General features: G+C 31.8%; 1 protein-coding gene across 2 annotated transcripts; it reads right to left on the bottom strand.

Annotated features, from left to right (window-relative positions):
* Positions 1 to 218: 218 nt before the first annotated feature.
* Positions 219 to 14,016, bottom strand: LOC127736504 (vacuolar protein sorting-associated protein 72 homolog). 2 transcript variants are annotated; one of them, XM_052247062.1, is made up of 7 exons: positions 13,880 to 14,016; positions 5,779 to 5,900; positions 5,192 to 5,344; positions 4,557 to 4,650; positions 3,930 to 4,124; positions 1,485 to 1,629; positions 219 to 606 (listed from the first exon to the last, which is right to left on the bottom strand). In XM_052247062.1, the coding sequence occupies exons 2-7, from the start codon at positions 5,887 to 5,889 to the stop codon at positions 339 to 341; spliced, it is 966 nt and encodes a 321-aa protein (XP_052103022.1). In that variant the 5' UTR covers positions 5,890 to 5,900; positions 13,880 to 14,016; the 3' UTR covers positions 219 to 338. The 2 variants fall into 2 exon arrangements, with proteins under 2 accessions (XP_052103022.1, XP_052103011.1); XM_052247051.1 differs by having other exon boundaries at positions 13,946 to 14,016.
* Between the last annotated feature and the right edge of the window lie 6,211 nt (positions 14,017 to 20,227).

The following is a 20,227-nucleotide window of genomic DNA, read 5'->3' as shown; positions in this document are numbered from 1 at the left end:
ATCTATCTTATAAACTGAAGAAAATCTAACTTCTTATAGAATCATGGTACGAAGTTATAATCAACGTTAATTAATTTATAACCTATCTTATAAACTGAAGAGAATCTAACTTCTTATAGAATCATGGTACGAAGTTATAATCAAAGTTAGAAAATACAAAGCATATGACCTCATATCTTCTTTGTGTATTTTGGACTTGAGAAAAATGGAATAAAATGTACAAAATATATTTCTTTATTTTTCAGGTCTTTAATAGTCTTGAATCTTCTGAAACTACTGCATGAACACATATTGGTGAAAAATCACTCATGTCGTCTGTATTTGAAACTTATATCTAATCATTTACGCTTCCTGTCTGACTGTTGTTGAGCATATGCTTCCCGTATTAATCTGAAAGCCTCGGCTGTAGCATATGGAGTCTGTGTTATAGGATCAAAATATTTTGCAGGTAGTTTAGTAACAGGACAATATTGTTTTTGTGAAAGTTTTGGTTTTTTCTGAGGAAAGTATTCCTTAAATGTTCTATCATCTGTGAAGGTTATAAATGTCCGTGAACACTTCTCTGATATCTCACATATATCTTCTGATTTTTTCTGGGGTTCCATTCTGAAAGAAAAACAGGTTGAAATCAATCAAAGCAAAACAACAATAACATTTGTTATGTAATGAATGATATGTATGTTTACCTTGTATATCATTGTTCTATTAGCACCTTAGGTGTGGTGTGGATTTAGAAACACCATTTCATGTGCCTGTCCCAGGCGAAGAGCATGTTATTCAATGGTTGTTGTTGGTTCTGTCTGCCAAAAGTGTTTTTTGTTTATTGTTGTAATAAAAACTAGACCATTGGTTTTCTCTATAAATGTTTCATATATTGTCATCCCAGGGGTTTTATATATTACTATACAGTATGGTATAGGTTATTGTTGTAGGCCATATTATGACCTGTAATTGTTCAAATCTTTTGTCTTCTGGTTTTAATGGATAGTTGTATCATTGACAATCATACCAAATCTCTTTTTTATATATTGCTGGATTTCTTGTTCCCAGCAGAAAGACTCGAGCTGAATTATTTTTTGTTCTGTTCAAGGTGTGTAAATGCAGAGTAATGTCCAATATGTTGAAACAAGAAATATTTAAATCACAATTGTTTTTGCCATTTCAGTTGGTAAAGAAATTGTATCCAACTCTTTACATCATATTCAAAGCTTTTCCATAAAAAAATACATAGGATCCAGGGAAGGCACTTTGAAATCTCTACTATGTGTGGGTATCAAGTACAAACAAAATGTAAGTGAAATTCTAACTATGCCTGTATAGGTCTCTACATTTTGAAAGTGCCTTCAATGTGTACCATGACTATTTTAAATGGAACAACCTGACAATCCTTAACAGTATACTATTGTTTTTAATAAAATGACACTGCATGGATACAGAACAAGAAAGTAATAAATATATATTATTTTGAAATTATATTGACTTACATATCATCTACATTAATTTCTGTTTCCATAGGTAACTCTTCAATCAGTGGCATAGTAAATGACTGATATTTAATCATTGGTCCTTTGTTTATCTGTTTCTGTATTCGGTTTTTCTTTTTCTCCATTTCTAGTCTTTTGTAATCCTCTGAAATCATATTTTAAAAGTTCATGTCATTTAATTACTGAAAATAACAAAGGAAATTAATTTCATTTTTAATTTCTGTAAAACTTTTCAGTGTTTCAAAATATTTTGGACATCATTAAAAAAAATATATATTCTTCAGATACTGTCTATACTACTAAAATAACAAGGTCCAATTTGTTAGCTGGCAAGACCTAAAAAGGATGAATTCAACTTTATATATAACTAATATAGGACAATGGTGTTGATTAAAAATTTCACCATTCTAGGCCCCTTTGTTTTCCACATATTTAATATTACCAATAATTAACAAGTTATGGGTCGAATCCCATACTGATTCCAATAGTATATGTCACATGTAGTTTCCAGTTGTAGATACCTATAACCTTCTGTAAATCCCTCCTCTATCAGGAGAACCTAGAATTCTTCCAGTAGTTGTTTTATATCTATGTTAAACTAAAGTACACTATTCAACAAGTCTGTTTTCTTCCACCTCAATACCAATATAAATTTTGGTTAATTAGTTAAAAAATTAAATTTAGTTTATAGTAAGTTTATTGTAGTAAGAAAACAAGGACAGATTCAAACAGAAAGATTTTGAAAGCAGAGAAAACTATGCATCTTACAATCAGCGTGATTTTATCACTTGAGAATATGAATACTAATACTCCAGGCTAAACATAAGGCATAGGTACTTTAATTCAGTCACGGACCCGTGATTGTGGGGGAGTGTTCTAGTGCTTATAATATATAGTGCATCTTGCTTGTTATTGTATAATATCGAAGATGTAGTGGGAGTTCCAATTTGACGATATGTTTGTTGTTCAATGAAAATAAATGTGAGATCAATTATTACGATTTTTGGAATTGCTGCATATAATTAATGCTATGAAAATTTAAAATGTGAGTGTTTATTTTTGTGAAACCTTTCCAATTATGATTTTGGTAACAATAAAAACATAAAGAAATATCTTAAATTACTGACTCTGTCATTACTAATCACTGGGTATTAATCTTCAAGGAGTATGTGGGTAAAGATAAATCATGAATTATAAGTGTTCAATAAAGTATGAATTTCCTAAAGATTTTTAATGCAGAATTCTGAAGAGCCAGGAAATCAAATATCCAAGAAATTATACTGTTTCCTCAACCCACGAAACTTTTTAATCAGGAATATATATGAATCCACAGTATATAACATTGTATGTTGCCCTATAGATGTCTTTTTGGTTAATTTTTTTGTTGGATTGCTGCCTCATTGACATATACCCCACTTTCCACTTTGTCACATTTTCTATGTTGTTTCAATATATATATATATATATCTTCACAACACAAACACCTAACAACCTACCAAATTCCAATACAAAAAAGTAGGAAATTTGGTTTATGGACAGAAGAGGAAAATATTGAACATTTGTGTTTAAAAGAGAATTAGCTGTAAAATTCATGTTCATCCATTTGACTCAAATTCTCATATTTGATTTATAACATACTAAAACATATATCCAAATTACAAAAAGTCTAAAATAAACAATTAACAGTGCATGGACTCGATAATATGTACATGTATCAACATTTCGTGTGTATTTTTGTTTAGACATCATCTAATTAACCATCAAGATGACCTCCAAAGACTGCCAATGGTCATATAACCCGATATAAACATACATATAGATATAAACAGATAGCAACCACATGCATTTGGATTTTTCTAGGTCTGTTTGATTTCATATTGTAGGATAAAAAGTAAGTTTATCATCGTTTTTACCTGTATAAGAATGATTTTTTGTGGATCGAATCAGTCAACCAAATGGTTCACCCTTGTTTTAACTTTCAATGTTAACATTCTTTTCCTTTTAATAGCTGAATACATGCGTAACCCATCTCAAGCTAAGGGGTTTAATCGAAGGTCACATGAATACGGATTCAATGAGGTTGAATTATTCACTTTAAACAACCTTAAAATCACAACTCCAGCAAAATGTGTGTAAGACAAAATAAAATGCAAGTTTGATCTCTAATTCAACAATACACAACTCAATTGAGATGAATTTATTGGTTTTCTTTTAATTGATGGTTGCAGAATTTGTGCAATGAAGGACCATAACTCTTGAAGTGAAAATTTAAGGATTGAATTTAACCTCTATTTTGTCATCATTAACATATTAAAATTTGACAAGCATTGATTCATAAGTTGAGGCACTATTAAAGACTATTTGATATGACATTACTACATTGTTCCCTCTGATGGTAGGCAGTATATGACTTATTATGTTTCTATAATAAGTCTGTAATCGTACCTAATGACTGAAGATTTTCTTCTTCTGTAATTTTGGCTTCCTCTAATAGTTCTTCCTGGGTTAATCTTCTTACTTCAGCTACATTTTTCTGTGCAGCCATTTCTTTTAACATTTTCTCTCTGGCTTCTTTTGTCTTTTCTCTATCTTCCCTCTCTTTTGTTTTATCTGCTGTTGATTTCCTCAATGTTTTCTTTTCTGAAAAGTGTATTTGGTTTACCAAATAATCATATAATTGGATTTTTAAAAGTTTCATATTTAACATGTTTCATAAAAAGAATTATGAAGCTGTAGGAATTGATTGTGTTCTGGATTCTTCATACAGCATTAGTTTCAAAAGGTTATAATGGTTGAAACAGAGCAATGAAACAAACAACAAAATAGAACACTTTAAAATCAAACTCAGTCTGAGGTATGTGGTTCATTGTATATGGATAACATTTAACGGTATCAACAGATTTGGCTGAGAGAGAACACAAAGTATATTGACTTCTTGAATGAAGTAATGTTGGTTATAAAATCACACTATTATGTGCTGGTGCAAAACTTGATGCTGAAAAGTCGACTATTTGTGTAATTGATGATACTATTTGTGTATTGATGAGAGCTGCTGATACAGTTTCTACAAACCTGGTGTATGATAAATTTGTACTGCTGATACTTTAGGCTTTGGAGGTTTCTTTTCTTTTGGTTTGTCTGTCTTTACGACCTTTTTCACTGGTTCCTGTAATAAATTATTATTAAAATAAAATGATAATCATTTATTCTATTAATTTGCTTTACAGATTTTTCAGATGGTTAGTTGAAAAAACAAAAAACATGAGTGTATTAAATTACTGTGTTTCAATTTAAAATTACATATACCATGTGATTGAATATAAAATTGACTTTCCTCAGGATCTTCCAAGAGATGACCTTCAGAGTCATATGGAGAAGTGACATTTTGAAATGGATAGGGAGAAGTGGTAAGACTTTAAAGAGCAGTGCTTGTTTGCTTGTAGTGCTATAATGATTGGTTTTGAAAATGCTATATCCTGTCACTGTATCCCACTAATTTAATTCATTTTGTATCGTTCAATTCCAGTTGTATTTAATGCCCGAGAATACCATTACAGTAACAGTTGTCTCTGTTTTTGTGTTAAATTGCCAGATATAACATCACAGTTATGTTTTTCCACTGATAAAATTGATGCAGCTACCTTACTAATAAATAACAGACTGCATTATTCAGCAGCATTATTTATACTATAGATCTTATATACTACCTTGTAAGCCTTTGTGTTGACTCCTTTTTTTTTCCTCTTTCCATCCTCATCCTCCACATCACTTTTTACTTCATCATTTTCATCAATGCTGATATCTGAGTCTGTTTCGTCAGAATCAGAATTTTCAGATTCATATTCATTGTCTCCTTCTTCCTGAATTTAAAACAAAAATATTTAATGAAATTTTGCATCCCGTAGTGACAAGCTATTTAATTGGCATGTATAGTACACACAGATTGAAAATACACCTTTAAAAAAAATGAATGTGTGATTGACCAATTACAGTTATCATCTTACAACTTATAAGGTAAGACAAAAATTTAACTTCTATAATTTTACCAATTCACTGGTTAAAATCAAATTGAAGTCAGAATTTTGCCATTCAAAGTGAAAACTTTTCTTTCCTGTAGATTGTAAAGAAATAATTCTCAATCAATATATCAAATACATTATCAATGAAGTACAATACACTTGCATTCAGGTGAAACTTTGATGAAAATTTGTGTTTCTTAGACCGGATACATTTTTGTCACTAAATATGGGCCCAGATATCAGTTAAATGCAATAAATATATTCTAAAGGGTCACCTCATTAAAACCTCCATATGTAGTTTTATAGAAATCATCTTCATCTTCTGCCTCTAACAATCTCGACATCTTGTTCCCAGCATTGCTTCGCTTTTCTCTTGTAGCAGCCATGCTTCTCAACTCTAAAAAAGAATGGAGCTATAAACAACTGTCATACAACTGGGAGGTTTAGCTAGCTATAAAACCAGGTTTAACCCACCATTTTCTTCGCAAAACACTGGTACCAACTTGTCAAGTCAGGAATATGACAGTAGTTTTCCATTTGTTTTATGTGTTTGAGCTTTTAATTATAAATATAATATCATTTTGTCATTTGATAACGGAAACCGTTTTGAATTTCCCTTCAGAATTTTGTAGTTTTGTTATTTTTTTACTATTTTTCTCAACCGACCTGATTGTCAATTTCTACATGTAAGTTAAGTAATGAGGCAGACTTAACTGTATCTACTGTATCCTTTATTTCAAGTTTTATGGACTTCCCCCTTTTTGAATTTATCTTTGAGTTTTGAAACTTTTGTTAATACTTCTTTTCTTAATATGGAAATAAAATATTAATCATCATGCATTTCTTAAATATGATTCTATAATAATTGTAACAATATGAATAAACATAACCAAACATACAATCATAGATACATGTATGTTTAAATAAGGGATGTAAGAAGTTTAGTTTATTGTTGAAGATAATGGTGACTGATTGGTATTTAACAATGGCAGTGGCAATTATTCAGGACGATTATTTGAAAGTCCTTCAAACAAATATATAATCAAGATAAAGAACAGGGAAAAACATCTTTGTCATTAATAATGATTATTATCATTTTTCTAATTATTTTGTTTTATATGCTGTTTGTTATTCAGCACTCATAAACATTAAAGTGGGTGATGGTTGAGATTTGATAAACCACATTCTTACTGTATTTTAAACCTTCTACATGTCAATATACAAGTACATGCAACAAGCCAGGAACCTGTCAGTAATGTTCAACATGCATCATTGTTCATGTACAAATTTCAAAAATCCATTAAAGTTTGTTTTAATTTTACTCTGCACAACCTGATATTATATTAGGTTGTGCAGAGTAAAATTAAAACAAACTGTATTATGAGGATATTTTCAAATTATATCAAATTTAACCTCTTTTTAATTTACTTGTCATAGATGTACATAAATGCCAATATCACGAAATCTTTGTATGTTGTGTGTAGCCATCTTTTTCAACTATGCATGAAAATGTAGACTGTGCAATCAGTTGTCAGTGTTCATCCCAAGAGGCACTGTTCACACCATTTAACACTAATTATATTGCTTTATTGCCAATGACACGGTAATTGTGTATAATATTGATTTGTGAGTCGCAGTATAATAAGTGGGGCACTTGAAAAACAAAGGTTGAGTAAGGACATTGAAGCATAGAGCCCCCATTAAATACAGGCACATTTTAGGTCATAGTGACCATTGCTTCCAGTATAGTAAAGATTCATGAAAAAGTCAGACAATATCAAAAATTATCATACTTTTATCGTATGAATAAAAGAAGACGTCTGGTATATGCATGTAAATAAATGAGACAGCATCACAACAAAAAAAAGTCAGACATTTGATCTTAAAGTCCTCATATTATTTTGTAAAATAGACCTGTCATTGCCTGTTGGATTTGTTACTGCTACATTGTCTACTGTTTCAATGTATTTATAATATAGCGCTATTAAATGGAAGTTTTCATATGAATCCAGTATTATGTTCAAGTACAGTCATATTGGGTCGAGGTGTACAGCTAAACTCGACCCAATACGACTGTACAAGGACATTGTCTACTGTTTCAATGTATTTATAATATAGCGTTATTAAATGGAAGTTTTCATATGAATCCAGTATTATGTTCAAGTACAGTCATATTGGGTCGAGGTGTACAGCTAAACTCGACCCAATACGACTGTACAAGGACAATCATGATTAAATGTTCAAAACACCTATTTTATGACACCTTTATCAACCAATGACTTAAAATAATCATGAAAAAGCTGATCAAGGACAAATACGACTGTAGGAAGACTTGTACAGGATCAATATGAAATAATTGGGTAAGACATGTGCAAGGGTTTCTTTAACATGTATTCTCAATGGTTCAAAACCCATATAATATAACAAATTAAAATGTTGTATGAGCCCTTCAAATACATGAATTTTGTTCCAAGAAAGATAACTCAATTATCATTTTTTCCAGTGCTGAAAGACCTGCTCAAGACCTGTCTCTATCGTTTTGACTATTACATGTATATAGATAGAGGTATATCTATACTACTAAAATAACGAGGTCCAATTTGTTAGCTGGCATGACGTAATCAAAGAGCTGAAAGCTCTGAGGAAAAATGACGCCACTGTCTCTAATATTGTGATATTTTTTATGCAAGTCTTGATTTTCACATACCGTAATTAGTTTAACATTCCAACATGTCTCGTAAGCATATAATTGATATTCGTATATGTGTGTGTTATGTGAAGATGACAACTGGCTGTTTTTTTAGTACAAATGTATAGGTCAAGACTACCTGAATGATCTACAGTATCCAATGACTACTGGCTGTTTTTTTCTATAAATAAATAGGTCAAGACTACCAGAATGATCTACAATATCCAATGACTACTGGCTGTTCTTTTGTACTAATAAATAGGTCAAGACTATTTGAATGATCTACAATATCCAATGACTACTGGCTGTTCTTTTGTACATATAAATAAAGACTACCTGAATGATCTAAAGTATTCTAAATAATGTGATTTTTGTCTTGCAATTACATTTTTCTAAATCAAGAATATAGACTACTAGTATCCTTTTCAAACCAAATGATTATGAAGAGCCTGTTGTTATCAAGCTCTTATACCCCACATACATATACTCATTAAATAAGTTACTAGTGACCTAGTTATTTCTGTTACTTGAAGCAAATTATATTTCTGTAGATTTAGACAATAGTATAATATTGTTTTACTAGTTTTATTTCACCTTGAAGATTAGACAAATAGGGATACTCCTTTGATTTTTTATTTCATGTCAGTCAGGTCGCTTTATATGAAACTTGAAACCACTTCTCTGCCATATTGTTATTTCATAACAACCCTGCCCTTGACCATGTTGACCCATGTAATTGATATTCATTCTTTAACCATATATCATAGTCAGTTAGTTTTTGATTTTGCACTCCCACACCACCTTTCAGGTCAAATGTCTGACTCCATTTAAGTTAATGACATTGAACAATTATGGTATTAAACACAATTTCAATAGTGATAATGCTGTTCTAGTAAGTCACCATATATTCAACTTGGGTAGCATTCCAGTTATTGAAATTTGTGTCAGATTAGAACAATGATCTAGACCTTTAGGAATGGATCTTACAATTTAATATGGAGCCATAGTATGGGACCCCTACACGGTAACAAAAAAAAAACAAGCTTGAAAGGATACAACGTCAAGTGGCAAAATCTATCACCAGAAATTACAAGTGAAGAGAGGATGGACGGGATACGTCTCTAAAATGCTTGCCTAACTGGAACTACAACAAGATCTCCAGACAAGACGAACAAGGAGTTGAAGCCAGAAGTTAATATTTATGTAAAAAGTAGTTGAGGGGCTGATTCCCGCTATTGAACCATACTGTCATTCTATAATATTATTGTGTAAGTATTTCTGTATTGTCCTTGTTATTGGTCCATGTCTTGGTGTACTGCTGGCCGAGGACCAACAATAAGGCCAATACAGAAATACATGTAATAGTATCTTTATTAATTAACTACAGTGTTACAATATTTTTTTATTTCATTTCACAAGAGATAAACATTTTTACCTTGAAGTGGAACTATCCAAATCTCAGTTTCTTTTTATAAGATGCAATATCTAATGATTTGGTGCCGTTTCCATGTATCTTCAGCCTGTTCTCATCTGATGAATTTTTCTACCCTTTCCAGTCACTATAAAGTGTTACAACTTTAATTTAGACACAACACATAAATAGTAATTGGAAAGGTACTGCCATTGCATGTGTAATGCAAATATATTTTTAAAAAAATAATGTAAGAGTTGAAATTGATACAACTATACATAAGCCAATTGACCAAAGAACGAAGATTTGCGCAATTACAGAATGCATATGCCTGGTTCGGGTTTAAAAATAAAAGACCGTTTACAAAACATGAGAAGCGAAAGTAAACAGTAAAAATTCGTAAGGGTTCCGCGGAACCCAGTGTCTCGCCTACTTTTTCTGTTAATCGCAGGCTCAACAAAAATGAGGAAGTAAATCAATAAAAATATTCCTCTTGATACTATCTTTTGATTGTAAGAAGCTTCTGTCCAAGTTTGGTAAAATTCCAGGATAGTTTATGAATCTAATAAATGTTTAAAAACTTTAACTGCAGACTGAATGTAATATTAACTGGAAGAAAACAAAATTTCCTTCTAGATACTAGCATTTGATCATAAACAAGCTTCTGTCCAAGTTTGGTACAAATCCAAAATAGTATAAGAAAGTTATTAAAATTTTAAAAACTTTAACCACAGAGTGAATATGTTGTTTCCTGGCAGAAAATCCAAGTCCATTTAAATGTAAAATAAGGAAAAAATGGATTTATTTTTTTACAAAATTTCCTTCTAGATACTAGCTTTTGATCATAAACAAGCTTCTGTCCAAGTTTGGTACAAATCCTAAATAGTATAAGAAAGTTATTAAAATTTTAAAAACTTTAACCACAGAGTGAATGTGTTGTTTCCTGGCAGAAAATCCAAGTCCATTTAAATGTAAAATAAGGAAAAAATGGATTTATTTTTTTACCAAATTTACTTCTAGATACTATCTTATGATCATAAACAAGCTTCTGTCCAAGTTTGGTACAAACCCAGGATAGTTTAAGAAAGTTATTAAAATTTTAAAAACTTTAACCACAGAGTGAATGTAATATTTACCGGCAGAAAAACTAAGTCCATTTATAAGTAAAATACGGAAAAAATGGAATTTTATTTTTACAAAATTTACTTCTGGATACTATCTTATGATCATAAACAAGCTTCTGTCCAAGTTTGGTAGAAATCCAGGATAGTTTAAGAAAGTTATGAAAATTTCAAAAACTTTAACCACAGAGTGAATATTTGTGGACGCCGCCGACGACGACGACGCCGACGGAATGTAGGATCGCTATGTCTCGCTTTTTCGACTAAAGTCGAAGGCTCGACAAAAATCGATTTGTACCATCGACATGATGAAATTATGAGGTCGTCAAGAAATGAACTTTGTGATAATTTACTCGTTCCCCAAACCTGAAATAATTCCATCGTCTACTTTCAAAATGCTTTTCAAATGAATGGGACCGTCTTTAACCTAAAATATATGCCATACTGAACGTTTCAGCTTGTTTATGGTGAGTAAATAAAAACTGCGTCGTACAAACAACTGTTTACTTTCAGTTTGAGTTTATCCTGACTTACGATCTAAAAACTGGAGACGTTCCGAAATCCTGTTTTGGCCGGATCAGAACTCGGCCAATACGGAAAAAAATCTGTATTGGCCGAGTTGACATCTTATATTGCATATGCAGTTTTCATCATATTAAGTACAATAACAGTGTAGTTAATTAATAATGATACAGTTACAGACTCTGCTGCTATAACTTTGTAAACAAAGATTCATACGCACCGCGTGGGTATAACCGTATTACTAATTTCCGATTATTAAAATCTTCGTAAATCTGAATAAAGACCAGTTACTATCCAATGGATATCAAAATGATTCCGATTATTACTTTTTTAATGATTGTAAAGTTGAAATGGCATGAAAGGCTGACATTATTTAGGAGAACTATTTTGTCTAGCGATTGCTGATCATTGGAGGGTAAAAAGTCCAACACCATAACAAAACGGATCTATTTATCATGTATACATACCGATTGTTTACGATTGTATGACATGTGCATAAAAGTGAAAGCTCGAATAAATATGAAAAATATAACAAAGGGATAGCTCCAAATACCATTTAATAACAAAAAACATATGGACAGGTCAAGATATCTTTTTGGTAAATAAAATAACGTATGTAAACTGGTTCCCGTCCGACTACAACACTTTGTTCGAGTGTAGCGTAATACAAGCAGATTCCAGTTAGTAATTGTATGTAAAATAGTAAATATGAAACCGAGTGCGGTAGGCGGAGGCATAATCAACTTCCGTTAGTTCTGGTCAATGGTATCGGAAACATGCCGCTGATAGCGTCATTTTCCAAAAATGATGAATCAAAGAATTCAACTTTATATATAACTAATATAGGACAATGGTGTTGTTTAAAAAAGACACCCTTCCAAGCCCTTTTGTCTTCCACATAATTAATATTACCAATAATTAACAAGTTCTGGGTCGAATCTGAAAAGATACCAGTAGTATATGTCACATTTAGTTTCCAGTTGTAGTTACCACCTGTTACCTTCTGCAAATCCCTCCTCAATCAGTAGAACCTGGAATTCTTCCAGTAGTTGTTTTATATCTGAGTTACACTAAATTTAAATTGCACTATTTAACAAGTCTATTTTCTTCCACCTCAATATATACCACTATTAATTTTTGTTAATTAGTTAAAAAATTAAATTTAGTTTATAGTAAGTTTATTGTAGTAAGAAAACCAGGTTAAAACAGAAAGATTTTAAAAGCAGAGAAAACTGTACACCTTACACTCAGCATGACTTTACCAGATTACATTACTAAAAATCCAGACTAAAATAAGGCATAGGAACTTTAATTCAGTCAAGGACGTGTGATGTCAAGGGTGTGTTCTAGTCATTTTGATTAATTACATCTGCCATATTGCTTGACAAGGAACTTGCTAACAAGACACACAAATCCTTTTCCTGATTTTAAATTGTACTTTAATTGAGTTAAAATGACATATATCTCATACACAATTGATTGATTGATCGGTGTTTAACACCACTTTCACCTCTATTGTGCTATTTTTATGGAGGTCAGTTTTTATTGATGGAGAAAGCCAGTGTGCCTGGAGATATGACCTTTGGTAGGAAATGTGACAATCCTAGTCAATTGAGATTTGCACCTGCCACTTGCAGGATTTGATCAAATAACCCCAGCGTTGACAGTCTAGTAATACAGTTGTTCCACTGCTTAGAACACTCGACCACCAATCCCTCTTATTCTCTTTAAAGATTCAAACTGAATCATTTTGACTCTTGAATTATTGACGCCATACAACAATCACTTTTCCTTTGTGGCGTCAAAATTGTTCAGGAACTTTTGTGATGTCCAGTAAAGGCAGAGTGAGAAAAATAGTGATAGGGTGTATTTGTGAGACTGCCAGTCAAAACATGCAAAAGGTGTGAAGTGCATCGACTCTCTTTTCTTTTTGTGTTTTTAACCATTGTTTCTTCATTATATAATCTTTGATAACTTTTTATAGTTATTTTCACTTATTAAATATGTTCTTGCTCTTATTAATACGATATAATTGTTACAATAACAGTAGTTTTAAAATATACAGAGAGGGGCAAAACTTTGCCATTCATAAGGGGACGAAGTCCCCTATTACAGTAGAAAAATCAATAAAAAAAAAAAAAAATCGGGAAAATTTCCCGAAATTTTCATTGTACTAATGAACTCAAAATCGTTAACTTTTTTTTTGTAACTTTTTTTAATTCCCGCATTTGCGCAGAAATCTACTTCCTTCTTCCGGTCTCGTTTGTCATGAGACTTTGAATGAAATATATATTTATCAGTCCAGTAAAATATAGGAAGGAACACAATAACAATTTCATTTCTAATTATTCTTTGATATGAAAAAACGTTACCTGATGATAGCGTTTCTTTTTTTACATTGAATATGACGTCATAACTAAAATAACGTCACAACTAAAATCCCTAACAACAGAACCAAAATCGGAAACGTTACGGTATTTCCGTTTCTTTTTTAACAGATTTAGAACTTAAAATATGTTTGAATTTAAAAAAAATAATTTATATAGACTTCGTCCCCTTTCACAGGTAATGCCTGCCTCATATTATGTTTTGTAGATTGTGCAGGCGATTCAGAGAGTCTGCGTAGATCTTACATGTTTTGAACAGTTCTGTCTCAAAATATGTTTGCTTATTCTGGTATGATTAGCATAAATAGTCACCGAATGTCAGATGAGAATCAGTTCTTTTTTTGTTTATTGAATTCTTTTTCAACAGGAAACGAGGCATGCGGTGAAATATTGAAGCCAAATACGGCGTGAACCCGAAATTGCGTAGATTTTCAGATTTATTTCATTATATATGTAGTACAGCTTGATTTTATCATTTATGTTAATAAATAGTATTTGTATATATTTGTTCATGCATTGACTTGTTGACTGACTCTGACAGAGTATACAGTATGAAAGTCCACTTTGATTCCCACGAGTATGAAAGAGTTCATATTTTTACTTTAAGCCGTTGGTATTTGCAAGACAGAAAGAATATTACAGTTATTATATTATTTTTTCATATTTGTCTGTTATTAGATTTCAGCATAGAATATTGTCTTGCATTGAGTTTAATTATATTATTTACTAGTTTTGACATTAAGACTTATGAAGTCATATTTCTTTATATTCAGATTCCAGTATGTGAAGTATAAGAGTATACAGTAACTTTATAGAGGAGCACTGCTCAGCCCTTGTATTATATACACGGTAAGCTGTGTTCTGTGTTTACATGTTTATTTATTTACGTGTTGTCTATTTGTACTTATGTGTTTTAATTAATGTGTGTCTTGTCTGTGTTTGTAATGTGTTATTGTTTAGGTTATAAATGAATATCTCCGAATAGAATAGTCACGTTATTTGAATAGATTACTTTAGATAATGATCGTTGACACAAGGTGTTATTGATATCTGTAGAATTGCATATAATTATTGAACAGTTACCGGAAATAGACTTTGGTATAGATGCTTATGATTTGTAGTAAAACATACTTTATTAAATATGGTATATTTCGAACTGAAGTTAACTACTTGGATAATTTATATTTTATTTTATTAATATGGAGATTATAATTAGAGTTATCGTTCTTTGAACGTATGTATTGTGTCTTATTGTGTGTTTTATATGTTACAGGGTGTTTATTAGAGATTACTATAATAAACCAATAGAACCTTACTCAGATGTTATTTACGCCCAACTTGATGAGTCTACATATACAAAAATAAAGTTTTAATCCCACTTTTTCAAAAGTAACAATAAAATGTATATGCCTTCATATTTAGGAGTTAGAATAAAAACATGTGTAATGAATTATGACGCATTCAGTCATTGATTTGAGACAATAAGTGCGTAATTAATGTTTTAAATAAGCAAACATCTGTCCAGTGTACAAGAAAGGGAAGAAATACGATCCGTTAGATTATAGGCCAGTCTCTCTCACTTGCATATCATGTAAACTAATGGAGCATATTATAACTAGCCACATTATGTCTCATACTGATACACACAACATCATGTATCCACACCAACATGGGTTTTAAAGGCGATTATCATGTGAATCTCAACTAATTGAATTTATTGATGATGTAACCAACAACTTAGATCAAGGAAAACAAACAGATTGTCTCATACTGGACTTCTCCAAGGCATTTGATAAGGTTAGTCATAGCCTCCTCATCCACACACTGAAGCATTATGGGATAACAGGTAAAACAAATGAGTGGATAAACAACTTCATCAGTGATAGTCACAGTCAGTAGTAGTGGAGGGTTGAAACATCAACTTCCATACCTGTAGAGTCCGGCGTACCACAAGGATCCGTCCTGGGACCTAGCTTATTTTTGTTTTATATAAACGACATGCCCCAGGGGATACAATCAACCATACGAAATTTTGCTGATGACACTATTGCTTATGTCACAATCTTATCCAATGCAGATGCTGCAAACTTACAAAAGGACCTTGACCAACTGGCTGTATGGGAAACAACATGGCTTATGAAGTTCCATCCTGACAAGTGTAATGTACTCACCATCTCCAAGAAGCGAACTCCATCTAAGTACAATTACACATTACATGGCCATAACCTTGAACATGCCACATCAGCTAAATACATGGGATGCATTATTTCATCAGATCTTAAATGGGGAAACACATAAGCACCATCTGCTCCAAAGCTAACAACACCATTAGCTTCTTAAAAAGGAATGTAAACATCTCCAACAAGTCAATTAAAGAAAAAGCATACATGTCTCTCGTCAGACCTACTTTAGAATATGCTAGTGCAGTTTGGGACCCATACCAACAAAATGACATCCACAGATTGTATATGGTTCAAAGAAGGACAACAAGGTATGTTACTAACAGATATCACAGCACCTCATCTGTAAGTAATATGCTTGAACATCTTGGATGGTCTACCCTACAAGAACGAAGGAAACACATTGCTAAATAATGATGCATAAGCTACAGAACAACTATCACTATAAACCAGTAAAAGTCTGAAATGGCCTATATCTGTACTCGACTGTACTGATTTTTACTCGACCAGTCTGAAGTGGTTTGAAATTTACTTGATATTTCTCGACTGTAGTCTGAAGCATACTTAACAGTCTGAACTTGTACTCGACGTTTACTCGACCAGTACTAAACCATTTTATATGAGTCTGAACCATACTCGACATAGAAAACCCCATATTTCTTGAACTCGAGTATTACTTATCTAGTGAATTCAAAAGGCCTTGTGATTTAAGTTTTACAGAATGTTATAAATTTCAATCTATGTATACTAATTAAACATTTATTACTCTCTGACCACGTGTGATCTTTTTAATCAGTGTGCCCCAAGCAGGATGTATTACTTTATAGTTTACCCCTAATCAGAAGAAAAATTTTATTCATTTCTTTATTTTTTTCTCCCTTATTAAAATATATATATATATATCCCAAATTATATTAAGAATAGATATATTTCTGATATATTAAGGTTAAACAATGTCAGTGATTTTGTTGGCTGTTGTTACCTCATTAAAAAGATAGTTATATAACTGTTGTATGTAAACATGAAACCTATGTAGTTTTTATTTAGAAATTTAGGAAAATCAAGTTTTGTTTTAAAAAAAACCATATGCCAAACAAAAAGCACATTAATACGGTTTTATTACCCTCAGTATAGGTGTGGTTTTGAGGTAAACAAAATTTTTCTATTTAACAAGACCCAGACTTTAAAATTAGATAATTTAACTATCTCGATTTGATAAATCTGAGAATCATGTAAGGATGTAAAAATCTGTTTTTATATTTTTATTTTATAGTAGCTTTAAAAAAAAAAGTTATTTTAACAATTAAAATTATAAAAATAGAGGTTATTTGGTCGAGTATGGTTCCGATTGGTCGAGTATTGTTCAGACCTCTGGTCGAGTATGGTTCAGACTGAAAAAATAGGTCGAGAGCTGGTCAAGTATTGGTCGAGTACAGGTCGAGAATGGGTTAAGACTGTTTCAGACTGGTCGAATAATAGTTCAGACTATTTTCAATAGCAAAGATAAGGGTTAAGTACAAATCAGTACAGTCGAGTATGGTTAAGACTGGGTCGAGTAATATTAAGTAAAATTCAGACCAATTCAGACTGGTCGAGTAAAGATCAGTACAGTCGAGTACAGATATAGGCCATCTCAGACTTTTACTGGTTTGTAGTGTATGTCAAAATTGATACATCCAGTAAGCTAATACCAAATGAACGCCCTTCCAGAAATAACAACGAAAAGGCATTTAGAATTCCATCATGTAAAACAACTGTACGGAAGGATTCGTTCGATCCTAGAACTATCAGAGAGTGGAACACCTTGCCCAACTGTACTGTCTCCGCCCCGAGTCCTGAATCTTTCAAGGCTCAGCTCCGCTCCGTCATTAAATTTAAATGACATGTTTTTAATTGCACCTACATGTATATATATTAAATTGCACCCATAATTGTTTATTAAATTCAAAAAAAATTCATGCGATCACTCCAAAATGTGGAAGAATAGTCAACCATTTGACGGTGGCCGCTTACCGGAAGAAGAAGAAATGAAGGGGGAGGAGCGGGGGCAAGATCATTTTTGTTAAGGTGTTTTAGGCATTTAAAAACTTTTGTTAACTGTTATTTTGAAAATATATGTTTTTGACTAATTAGCTGTTATCCGTTTTCTTAAAATTGACATTGTTGTTAACTATTATTATAAAAAAAAAATATCCCCTGTTAACTGTTAATGGTCAGTACACTGATGACTGTTTTGATATTAAAATCAGTCTGGTCAGGACCAATTCAGTATATCTTATTATAATCATTTGTAATAATTCCCATTTTCTATGTATGTGTATGTATGTATCTAGAGTTATCTAGAATTGGTTCACTCAATGTATGATAATAATTTTTTGTTATGGAATACTTTTAATTAATTTTGTACTTTTAAAGAAACTCACATATGCTTGTAATTTAAATAGAGTGTGTATTCTAAGAAAAGAATCACAAAGATGAGCCTGTGTTCCTTTTAATATAAAAGGTGTTTCGGTTAATGTCGTATGGACCTAGGCCTATCCTCATCAGGTATCCCTGGCCATATGTTTCACTTTTTGTAATATCAAGAATGGTTCAGATTTGATTTTTATGTATGGGTCATACGACACATGTTTATACATTCGTTTCTCTCTTTCTTTCTTTTTTTTTATATTTCTTACTTACTTTCTTTCTTTATTTATATTCCTTTGATTTGATATTTTTCGATTAATTTGTATTGATAACAAATTAATCGAAAAAAATAATTAAAATTTGTTCAAACTTTATTATTAATATTTTTTTATATATTTTTTTTTTATTTTTACACTGCTGGACATAGAAATAATAATGGTAATAAGGAAGGAAGGAAAAAAAATACTCAAGAGTACTTTTAATGTATTTTTGTTATTAATACTATTTTCATTTGTCTATTGTAATATCTGTCACGTTATATACTGTACAATGTCTCATGTTTGTTGCTTATACTATCATAATTGTTAATTGTAAATGCCCCCTGTGGGACCATGATTGGAATAATAAAATATTTGATTTGATTTGATTTGATTTGTATTCATGATCTCTTATCTTTTCTCTGATTTTATTTTTATAGATATAAGAAGGTGTGGTATGAGTGCCAATGAGACAACTCTCCATCCAAGTCAAAATTTATAAAAGAAAACCATTATTTATACATGTATATCCTTTTTTTATTTTTGAATGTGTCTGAGATACTAGCTCTTTTAGATTTTTATGTTTACTGTATGCAATAATCTGGTTTTGGAAATGTATTTTTCATTTTTATTTTGTTCGATTAGGTGCAAATGTTTTCTTATAGCTCTGTCGATTCTTTTAAATACCGTATAAATCTTGTTGCAAAGACAAGTGGTGGAACCATTTTATTATTTTTATAATTATTATATTTTAGATATGCTTTTTTTTTTAATGTTTGTTATAATATTGTCTATCTCATTATCGCAATGTCCTCTTTTAAGAAGTTTAGGTTCAAAAAGTTGAACTTCTTCTTTGAAGTCTTTTGAGGTATTGCAAGGTCTAATAAAGTGAATAATTTCTGCAGTTAAGAAGCCTTTTTTCAATTTTATTTTTTACAGAGTTTGTCTCTAGTGCCGTTTGGAGACAGAAGAGTGCCTCCCCGTGCTTCAGGTTTAAGCTCTTATAATATACTAGATAATGGAGAGTGTGTCCGAGCGAGAACTTCTCGAAGTTAATTACCAGTGGCGGATCCAGGATTTTAAGTTAGGAGGGGCGCAAACTTAAATTTTCGCTGAGCGGAGCGAGCCGAAATTTTTTTTGAGGTAAAATTATCGAAATATTCGTTATTAAGCTGAGGACAACCCATGCTTTGCAAATTTTAGGGGGGAGGTACACGCCCGCTACGCCCCCGCCCGAATCCGCGCCTGATTACTTTAGGAATATTTATCTAAAACTCGTATTTCACTATTCAGCCCCATTCTTCTATTAAGTCAGGCGTCAGGCGTTACCCTGATATACCCTGATTTTTGTATTTGTCCCCTGGTTTTGTAGGTTACGTATTTTGTCGGGTACTTGATGACGGATGGTGCTTGACGTCTTGAGCCGAACAGTTTTATCATTTTATCTTTTTACTTGATTTAATTCATGTGTGCTGGTTCATATTCTGGACGCCAGGCTTTGCTCCTTTCTATTGGAAATACGGATAACACAAAATGAAACTCAGAAAGGGAAAAATACTCAATACCAAATTCGTTCAAAGGGTATCTACAAGTCTCAATCTTCAAAATCGCTTATCTAAAAATATAACAATTGCTAACATTTTTAATTTTGTATCCTTCTATCGATAAGTGTCATGCCAAAACATGACTTACATGTCCCCGTCTTTCCACCAACAATACGGTTATAGGTCCACGTTTAATGGTAGCAC

Source organism: Mytilus californianus, unplaced genomic scaffold, assembly GCF_021869535.1.
Source record: "Mytilus californianus isolate M0D057914Y unplaced genomic scaffold, xbMytCali1.0.p SCAF_1, whole genome shotgun sequence".
NCBI classification, from domain to species: domain Eukaryota; kingdom Metazoa; phylum Mollusca; class Bivalvia; order Mytilida; family Mytilidae; genus Mytilus; species Mytilus californianus.
The sequence above is the reverse complement of the archived record's forward strand: the minus strand, read 5'-3'. Positions and strand labels throughout refer to the sequence as shown.